Genomic DNA, 10,515 nt, shown 5'->3' with positions numbered 1-10,515 from the left:
ATTTCTAATTCCAGCAATGTGAGTGCCATCTCTTTTGTCTTGGTTAATCAAGCTAAAGTTTTGCCAATTTTGTTGCTCTTTTCAGAGAATCAACTTTTTAATTTATTTTCTATATTTTTTCTATTCTCTGTTTTATTAATTTCCATTCTACTCTGTTTCCTTTCTTCTTGCTTTAAGTTTATTTTGCTCTGAAACTCTGTTCATTTTTCTTCATTCTTTTATCTCTGCTCTTCAGGTTGTATAATCTCTATTAAACTTTATTCAAATTTGTTAATTATCTCTTCTAAATCAAATCTACTGCTGCTGATCCTCTTTAGTGAATTTTTCACTTTAGTCATTATTTTTCTACTTTAGAATCTTCCATTTATTTTTTTAATAATTCCTATCTCTTTATTGATATCCTCTATTTGCTGCAACATGTTCATCATACCATTTTAACTCTTTAATTGTGTTCTCTTTAGTTCTTTGAACATGTTTATAATGGCTACTTTGAAAACTGTTAAACTTGACATCTGGTTGCTCTACAGGCAGTTTCTGTTGTCTGCTTTTTTCCAGGGTATGGGTCATACTTTCCTGTTTCCTTGCATGACTAATCATTTTTATTGGAATCCGGACACTTTAGATAATATATTGTAGCAAATCTGGGTACTGGTGCCTCCCCTTTGGTGCTCCTTATTGTTATTTGCTTATTTGTTTAGTAACAAATTATTTTATTAGAGTCTCTTTGTCTCTTGCACCATTACGCTTCTGATATTGTTCTTCAGAGAGCATATCCTTAGGTTATGCACACAGTCACCCTGGGTTAACAGTGTTTTCTTTTTCAAGGTTCTCTTCGGTTGTCCCTTTCCCTGATCATCCAGCTGTTAAACTATTGCTAGGTGATTTCTTTATTGCTTACAACAATATAAATGCTCATAAACTAACTCAGTGAAATTCAGATTCCTTCAAAGAGATAGTTCTGGAAGTCAGTTATTGATATTTGTTCTGATCCCAGACAGTCTTCTGTCAGCTATGTTTTTCCAGGTTCTCTCATGCACACTAGCTGGCCCAGTTTAGCTTATATATCACATGATTCTACCATTATCATCCCAATTGCCCTTCACTACTACCTTCACCGTTTTGGGGAGCACCCTTAGGCTTGAACTTCTCCATACTCTGCTGCAAATGAAGTCAGTTCCTTTAGGAAAAGAAATGGAGCTCTCTGGTTTATTGCCTACTCTCCCTCCAGGCAAAATCTCTGAGTTATGGCTATGGGGCTGGAAGGGAGGACAATGACAAGTTTCTCTCTGAATGACACTTTCAGTTTAGGAGCTGAGTGCTCAGTGGTGGTGGTTGGCTGTGGGGTGCGGGGGGCGGTACCTTCAGCTTTTTTTGCTTGACTCTCCTCATGTTACAGGCTGGGGGAAGGATGATTGGGGTCCCAGTATTCTTAGCAACACCACCTACAGGGTAGAGTTCCTTAAGGGCTGGGTAGAAGAAGAAAGACTCCACCCCTCACTGACACTTGCCTATAACTTAGCCTCAGTAGCAGATAGGTTGGGGGCAGTATGAGAAATACTGACATCCTGCCCCTCCTGGGATGATAGCTCTCCAACTGGGAACTAGGGGAGATGAAACTCTGTGTTCTTGGCTGCACCAGTGTAGAGTAAATTTTCCATCTTTCTGAATTGGGAGGGAGGAAGGGGAAAGCAGATCTTTCAGTTCAAATACCACAGACTGCCATGGTTCCTAACACATTTTAGTAAATTCTCTTGAATGTGTGTTTATTTTGTTACTAAATGTTCTTCAACCATACCCAGAGATTTTATCTGGTTGTTTCAAAATAATTTTCACTGGTTTTGCTGGTGAGCTTGTCCACAGAGTTCCTTATGCTGTTACGCTGAGAGTCAGAGAAATGCCACCCATCTTCTTTATTTCCTCTTTCTGGAACATGTGTTCTCTCCAGTAAGATTTATGTTGGGACTTCTGCTGTGTTTTACATTTCAAGGTGTCTGCCATGTTTTCCATCTCGATTTCTCTGTACATTCTGAGTTTTAGTTCATAATCCAGCTAACCAATTTTCTCTCCAACTCTGTCTAATGTTCTGAATTACTCTTTTGAGTTTTTAATTGTATTGACTATATTTTAAATTTTCTTCAGTACTATCTAGTTTTTTTTTTTAATCTGCCTGGTATTTAAGATATAATCTCATTGTTTTCTCTTCCTATGGCTTTGTTTCTAACCATTTATCCAATATGTATTTCATAGTATATATCTGATCTGTTCCTAAAATCTAAGGAATTTCTATTTCTTGTTTACTAAACTTATTTGCCATGAATGACTTAAATTTTATGAAATACTCTGTATATTGAGACATATTTTTAAAATTTATTTATTTATTTGAGAGGGGGATAGGGGCAGAGGGAGATGGAGAGAATCTCAAGCAGGCTCCACACCCAGTACAGAGCCTGTCGAGGGCTCGATCTCATGACCCCGAGATCATGACCTGAGCCGAAATCAGGAGTCAGACGCTTAACTGACTGAGCCACCCTGGTGCCCCAAGATATTTGAACTTTTGAATATTCACTGCATAGTTGATGCCATGAAGGAAATTTTAATTTTCAAATGTGTGCGAATGGTATTGTGGCTCCCTTAAAAATACTTATCCTTTAGAAGTACCATAGAAATACTCATGGATGAAATTATATGATGTATGTGAAGTGCTTCAAATAACATGGGAGGAGTGTAGTGGGTGGGAATATAGAAGAAACGCATTGGCTATGAGATGATTATTCTTGAAGCTGGGTAATAAAAGTTCATTACTATTCTTTGTATTTTTGTATACATTTGGAATTGACTTTCCTATTCCTTACTGCTTTAACCTTGTAATCTTGATTCTTACGGGGAGAGAATTTGTAAACTAAAGTGAGGTCAAAAAGAGCAGTTAATGAACACATCATCACATTCCGATGTGTAGACTTTTTAAACCTGAATCATCTATAAAGCTGAGGGCATCGTTTGCAAACACTGACAATTTCCTGTTAATTTTCCCTAAATGAAATCATCAAATGCTTTTGTTTTTATTCTGGAAAAAAATGTGCTCTGCAACAAAATACCTATGAATTCAAGCACACATCTTTTTCAATTATATGCTGAATTCTACAACACTTGGGTATTCTGGTGTTTGTACTTTTTTCAAAAATCTTTTCCTCAAGATCCTATTGATGTGACCAGCTATTCGATTTCTGTGTGTGTTCAGTTTACTGAGTGAGGTAAAACCAACAACTTTTTGTTGATTGCTCATTTTTTTTAAAGATTTTATTTATTCATTTGAGAGACAGAGGCAGAGAGAACATGAGCAGGGGGAGAGGTAGAAGGAGAAGCAGACTCCCCGCTGAGCAGGGAGCCCGAAGCGGGGCTTGAGCCCAGGACCCTGGGCTCAGGTTAAGCAGTCGCTTAACCAACTGAGCCACCCAGGTGCCCCTCTTTCCTTTTTAAAATAGATTTTATTAAGTCCAGAGCAGAAACAACCTTTTTTTGTTTTTAATTTGACAGAGAGAGCACAAGCAGGGGGAGCAGGAGAGGGAGAAGCAGGCTTCCCCACTGAGCAGGGAGCCTGATGTGGGGCTGGATCCCAGGATGCTGGTATCATGACCTGAGCTGAAGGCAGACATTTAGCTGACTGAGCCACCCAGGTACCCCAGTTCCTGAATATATTTTGGATGGTAGAATAAATATCTTCCTGGTGTGTGGGTTTTGAAGAGTCAAGGATAACTCCATGTTTTCGGTTTGAGGAACTGGAAGGATGAAACTTCCAACGCCCGAGATGGGAGAGTACTGGGAGAGATTTAGGGGTGGAGGTGGGGACTGGAACCAGTCACTGAGGAATGAGTGGAGATAGAAAAGTCCAAGAGTTGACCCCTGGAGCAGGTAACATTAAAAGATCTGAGAGAACAGCAGGAACCAGAAGAGACTGAGTAGCAACCATTGAGGTAGAAGGAAAACTGAGTGTGGTGTCCTTGGAAGCCAAGTGAAGAATATTTATCAGGGAAGAGGGAGGGATTAAATGTATCAAATGCTGCTGATAGGAAAAGAAAGATTAAGTCTCAGAACTGACCAGTAGATTTAGTAAGGAGGTGACCTTGAGAATAGTGGTGGTGGTGTTAGAAGTGGGGTACTGGCAAAATCTGGATTGGAGTGAGCTGAAGAAATAAAAGGAATTGGGAGACAGAAGAGATCTTCGGGGGCTATATCCCAGTAAAAGGAAAAGCAGTAAGACAAACAGCACACTAATTGTGGCCAAGAATTTTTTTTTTAATGGGAGAAGTACCAGCATATTTGTGTGCTGGGAGAAATGATCCAATGAGGGAAAATTTGAGTATGGAGAGATGGGCAACCACTAAAGTGAGGTCTTTGACAGTTGAGAGTCACACAGGAAAGACAGAATTAGATTTTCATTTACACAAATATTCGTCGAACTTGTGCTAATTACAAGGAACTGAGGATCTCAAGTGAAAAGGACAAAGTTCCTGTTTTTATGGAGGTTTATCAAATAGTGAGGGAGATGGGGAAGTCCTTAACTGAATGACAGCCCTTTAAATATTTAAAGTTCTGTTTTTCCTTCAATGGTTAAAGATACTCAATTTCTTTAACCATTACTTATGTGGCATGGTCTTCCCAGTGCTCACACCCTTCTAAACTGGTGCTCTTTAGATGGTCAATGTTCTCCTCAAAGTGTTGTGCCCAGAACAGGACAGTGTTCCAGACATGATTTAACAAATTCAGTATCAAGAAAGATTATTTTCTTATTTTACATGAACTGCTACAAAGCCAGGTCTCCTCTAGTGTCCACTCCTTAAAGAGAGTAGATGATTATGGTAAAAATCTCAAACAGTGCAGAAAGGCATGAAGTAGACAGTAGGTCTCTTGATTCATACCTCAGAGATTATTACTAAACTTTTTTTTTTAAAGATTTGAGAGAGAGAGAACGAGGAGGGGAGGGGTGGAGGAAGAGGGAGAAGCAGAGTCCCCGCTGAGCAGGGAGCCCAACACTGGGCTTGATCCCAGCACCCTGGGATCATGACCTGAGCTGAAGGCAGATGCTTAACCAACTTAACCAACTGAGCCACTCAGGTGCCCCTATTACTAAGCTTCTTACCAGAAACTTCCTATGAACAGAAAGCATAAATATGCTATCCACACACCTGAACTGCATTATTTTACTTCATGTATTTTTCTGATTTCCACTTTAACCAGACATGATTCCGTACTGGCACATAAAAATAATGCATCATTTATTTGTATTATGTACCTTATTTAGATGCCACCATTGAGGATTTTAGCCGTTCCTAAGCTTGCCTATTATAAACAACTCCAGGATGCACTGGGGCTAATGTGCAAAACATTTCAGGTCTCAAATATAACCCTGGTATTCCAGCCTTCTCCATTTTTTTTTTGGTTAACACTCTACATATGAACTATTCTGGTTCATCCACAAAATTATGAAAAACAATGCATTACCAATAACGTTTTCTAAGTAGATGCAAATGCACTTATCAGTAACTTGGCACTCTTCCAAAGGGCTAAGTCACTAAGCTACAACTTTTCCATTATGCCCATAATCCACTGGGTTAACTCTGAAATACTCAAACTGATCACCGTGTTTACTTAATTTTATAGCTTAAAAAAAAAAAGTGAAAGATGATGTAAGTAAAAAGCAATCCAGGAAGAAATGGTCAGCAAAGTCCTCAAGAATGAGGTATCCGGAAGAATATATTGGCTTTGTATAAGGAGTGGCTGACGGGTAACAACAATAGAAGAGAAGTATATTCCACGTGAGAAATCTGAAAATGAGGTTGCTAGAAAAGGCTACTGAATCAAGAGACACCCCTGAATGCCACTGGGGGAGAACTGTACTTTTTGAAGGCAGGAAGAAAAATGCCCACGTTTTTGCCTTGACATCCTCAGACATGTACTAAGAACGAAGGAAAGAAGGTATATATAGTATTATGGAGTAGTGGATCAGGGCTTACAGAGACAGGGAGCTCTGGGTTCGGATTCATTATATCATCTGTGTATCTCTAACGTGCAGCCAGGGTTGGATCCCTGCACTGGGGAATTCAAGAGTCATGATCCCACATAACCCAAACAGCTCAATATTAATGCTGGGGGGGCGGTAACCGGTTTATTTTGTTGTTTACAATTAGCAGCTTATTATCTTGAAGACAGTCTCCTAGACACAAACACAGACTTTACAGATTCTCTAAAGACAAGCTACATGACTAAAGGACCCAGTAACAGACCACAGTGAATAGTAGTATCTCTGAGGGAAAAAAAGGATCTCCCTGCGAGAGAAAACAAAACACATTCCTATAAAATGAACAACAAAAAGCAGAGAAAGAAGCAAGCTTCTGTTTTATGAAAAATTCCAAACCATTAACTCATGTAAAATAATTCATCAACTCATAAAAAGTAGAAACAAAGGTCAAATATTAATTTTAAAAATACCTGACACACTAACAGGTGTGTCTGTAGTCTCTTACAGAGTTTCGGACTCTCTGAGGATTAAACACCCAGTTATTCTCAAGTTGTTGCAGGACTAAGTATTGTTCTCACTGTACAGTTATTAATGATCCTCTTTTTTAATACAATGAAGATGGAACCCAAACAGAACTCCTCTTAGAATTACCATCTTAAAGTTTGCGCTTCACATCAGTTATGTTTTCAAGAACTGGATCTTTTTATTTTTAAGACAACTTTATTACTTGATTATATTCATTGTAAAAAAATGTGAAGACACAGAAAAATAGAAAATTAAAATGATTCAGTGACCCAACCCCAAATACAGTAACAAAAGATTACATATCCATTTCTGGTCTTTTTGTACATTAATGTAGAACTTTAAAACAAAATTAGCAATGGAAAATGTGTGCACATATTCTTTTTTCCTTTCATATTATAGAGCAGCCATTTCTTTAGGACATTAAATGTTATGTGAAAACATGATCCTCAGTTAGCTGCTCCACAATCCAATTAGAGGTAGGCCGTAATTTACCTCCAACTGTTGGATATTCAGATTGTTCTGAATATTTACTATTATAACTAATGGTATATTAGACATCCTTCCGTATACATAATTCTTTGTATCTCTGATAATTTTTTAAAGATAAATTCCTAGGAGTAACCAGCACAAAGGGTCTAAGTATTTTTAAGCCTTTTGATACATTTTAGCAAACTGCCCTCCAAAAAGACTGTACAAATTTAGTCACACCAATCAACAGCCTAAGAATTCCCATTTCTTCCTCATATTTCCTTGGTAACATTAGGCAACTGGATGTTACCTCCCACCCTTTATTATTACAAATTTACTGGGGGAACGGTAGATGGGGTCTAATCTTTTTTTTCTTAAAGTGTCAGAATTTTTCCACATATTCACTGGTCATTTTCTGAAGCAGTCTAAGCCTTCTAGAAGGCATCTCTGATACGTGCATGTCTTCTTGTCTTATCATGTTCTTCTCCTTAACAGGCGAGGGCATGAGAGCTGCATCTTTTCCATATTTTTTCCAAGTTAAGCTGAAATTTCTCAAATGGCTGAAATTAGAAAGTCTTCTTGTCTCCTAGGCAGCCGTGCTTGTTTAATGTCTTGGTAATAAAACAGAAAACTGGGCCATATTCTAAAAGGAAGAAAACAGGCACAGTTAACCAAGCACTTGCTGTAGGTAGTGATTCTGAAGATCAGGATAATCACCAGGAGTACTTATTATAAAAAACCAGATTTTGATTTCAGAGACTGAGGACTCACGGTATACATTCTTTCAATAAACTCCCCAGGAATTCTCCTGTTCACCAAACCTTAAAACCAACCAACCAGATGTGGGACTTGTGACATAGCCCCTAACTCTTAGTTCCTCTCTCTCCTTTCTTTGTGCTTATCTCAAGAAGGCTGTTCAGATTCTCCCGGACCTCCAGCCCTTGCACATCCACTAGGATACATTTTATACACCAGCCTCCAGCCTGGATTAAGGTAAATCAACCTCTGTCATTCACCTTAACCCACTGAAAAAAAAAAATCCTTGAAATCTTAGTACGTTAGTATCTCTAAACCTAATAGGATCTTATTCATCACTGCAAGTCTTATCTATCTTTGTAAACCACAGCTGGCCACACAGTGCATGCTAAGTGTTTCTGGAATGAATGAGAGAATGGAAGACACACATTTCAGTGTAGAGGGGACTGAACACACTACCCCAGAATAAGGGATTATTAGTAGGGTGTTCCTTAATGTGACAGAATGGAGGCCATGATTCTCAGTATCATCTAGAGCAGCAATTCCTCATTTTCTTTCTTTAGATCATGTATCTTTTTGAGAATCTGAGGAAAGCTACACATATTAACCCTCTTTAAAAATGCATACATACAGAAGCACGCTATTTTTACATACTTGCAGAAACTTCACAGAAGGAAAGGAGAACATGGATTTCTACCATCCTAGCATTTTTTTTACTTAAAAATGAAGCTGAAATATACATTTATTGCTTGAGAAATTATCTTCAAATTCAAGACTATGGTCAAAATGGGGTCAGTTGGAAAACCTAAAGAAAACCCCAAAAACAACAAAAAAAACCCCAAAACCAAAGAACAACCCATCACATGTTGCAGGTGACATTAGCCTCTGCAGCAGCAGAAGTAGGAGTCATATTTCCCATAATCAATAGCGTGCTTATTTAGAGAAGCTAATGTCCTGCCATTCCTGTTGCCCTACATTCAAGGAAATATAACAGTTTCCACTTTAAACTGACTTTCCTCAATTCTTAGAAATTAATTTGTTTCCCCTTTCTTCACAATTATAATAAAGGCTTGCCTATATTTCAATTATGATGCAACACTTCATGGGGGAAAGAGGGGCTATCATTTACTCATTAAGGAACATTTAGCTCCTAGGTATAGAGGCTGAAACCAACACATGTGTTTCCTGTCCCTTATGGGCTTAAAGTCTGGTGAGGAAAAAATGGAATACAAGTTCCAATATACCTGACTTTGCCAGTGCACAGGGCTGAGAGACAACCTGTTACCTGCAAGAACAGGCCTTGTGTGTCTCTCAGGGGTTTTGTAATGATAGCTGGAAACCGGCTGGGTTGGAGCACTTCCACCATGCACATGGTATCCACTAAAATCACAGCTCCTCAATGCCCAGCAGCTATCAATCACTGACCACCACACAGTGTCTTCATCACACTAAAATTGTGGCTTTCATTCCAGAGCTCCTCAGTGGTAGCAGGTCAGGTAAGGGAGGGCTTTTATCAACTTTTCAAATCCTCTCTCAACTACTTGTCATAAGACCCAAGAGTATAGGTATGAGCTAGACCTTAGGACATGCTAGCCACCTTCTCTGGATACTAGGGGAATGTAATATCCAATCGATTTGAGGCAACTCCTTATCCAGTGTGGTTAATCAAGAGAGTCACAAAATGTCCAAATAAAAATCATGCGTCTCTGAGCTTATTAGCACTCAGTTTAAATTATATTCTGGGAATTAATACTAGAGTTGAAAAGCTACCAGTCTACAGCCCATCCCATGTTTATCATTAATCACTGTCTTTGATACAACATCAACACTAAGTCGACATTCCTTGGCACTGTTTTGGTATTGCTATTAGAGTTCTGGCTTTAAAGGCTGCCAACACTCTGCCTGGGTCTGCCAAAGAGCAAACCGCTTTGTCAGCAATGTAAGCCATGCACAGAACAAGCACTATCAACCTTCTGAAGTATGACTTAGGGATACCCTGCAAAGCATGACAATGTTAAGAGCCTGGCAGACGAGATACTAAAACTCTCACCACCTGAACTTTCAACGGTCTTACATTACTTGCCAAAATATATAACTACTCAATTTCACAATGGTTAGTATGGTAGTAAAGAGCATGAAAACTTGTAGAGAACTTCTAGACTAGTATAAAATACACGACGAGCTGGACCAAGGACGAAATGCAAGAAAGAGAAAAAGGCAGCTGATGGTCTGTGGAAGCGTCTGCTTGCAGATGGCTGAGGGTACCTACCTTCAGGTTATGGAGGGTTTCTGACCATTCCATGGACCCTATCTGAGGTATGGTAGTGAGGAGTAAACTTTTGGCTTTATTGGCATTTTCTTTCAGGGTCTTTAAGACCCGGTCCACCGAAACCTAGAAAAACAACAGCACACGATGTTACTAGCCATTTACAATCCCACTGCTCTCCGCAGAACATTTTCCTGAGCTCCTACCTGATCTGTAAAGTCGGTTTACTCCAATTTCAATCCCCTGAGCACCAGCTCTGCATTTTTCAAGGCAGGCTTGTTCCCGGGGTGGGGGTAGGGGGGTTGTGCCTTGGAGAAACCCAATGACATCTCTGAAAAGCACTGCTGTTTTCAATATAATGTCTGGGAAACTATCTCAGATGTATAATGTGTTAGCATGGTCTGGAAAGATGTGGCTAATTCTCCTCACATCCACAGTAAAATGGATTCCAGTCTTAAAATTGTTTCCACACTGGCTAACCAAT

At 39.1% G+C, this 10,515-nt stretch overlaps 1 protein-coding gene across 1 annotated transcript in view; it reads right to left on the bottom strand.

Annotated features, from left to right (window-relative positions):
* Window positions 1–6,137: 6,137 nt before the first annotated feature.
* The window catches only part of MTAP (methylthioadenosine phosphorylase), a 43,870-nt gene continuing 39,492 nt past the window's right edge, over window positions 6,138–10,515 (bottom strand). Inside the window, exons 7-8 of the mRNA XM_028115194.1 lie at window positions 10,035–10,157; window positions 6,138–7,652 (exon numbers count right to left, since the gene is read on the bottom strand). Coding sequence (XP_027970995.1) covers window positions 7,614–7,652; window positions 10,035–10,157 — 162 coding nt within the window. The 3' untranslated portion in view covers window positions 6,138–7,613. The remainder of the gene's footprint in view (window positions 7,653–10,034; window positions 10,158–10,515) is intronic.

This window comes from Eumetopias jubatus, unplaced genomic scaffold (assembly GCF_037043125.1).
Source record: "Eumetopias jubatus isolate StellerSeaLion01/CBP00866 unplaced genomic scaffold, mEumJub1_p1.0 scaffold_15, whole genome shotgun sequence".
Lineage (NCBI taxonomy): Eukaryota > Metazoa > Chordata > Mammalia > Carnivora > Otariidae > Eumetopias > Eumetopias jubatus.
This window is presented reverse-complemented; position numbering and strand designations above follow the sequence as displayed.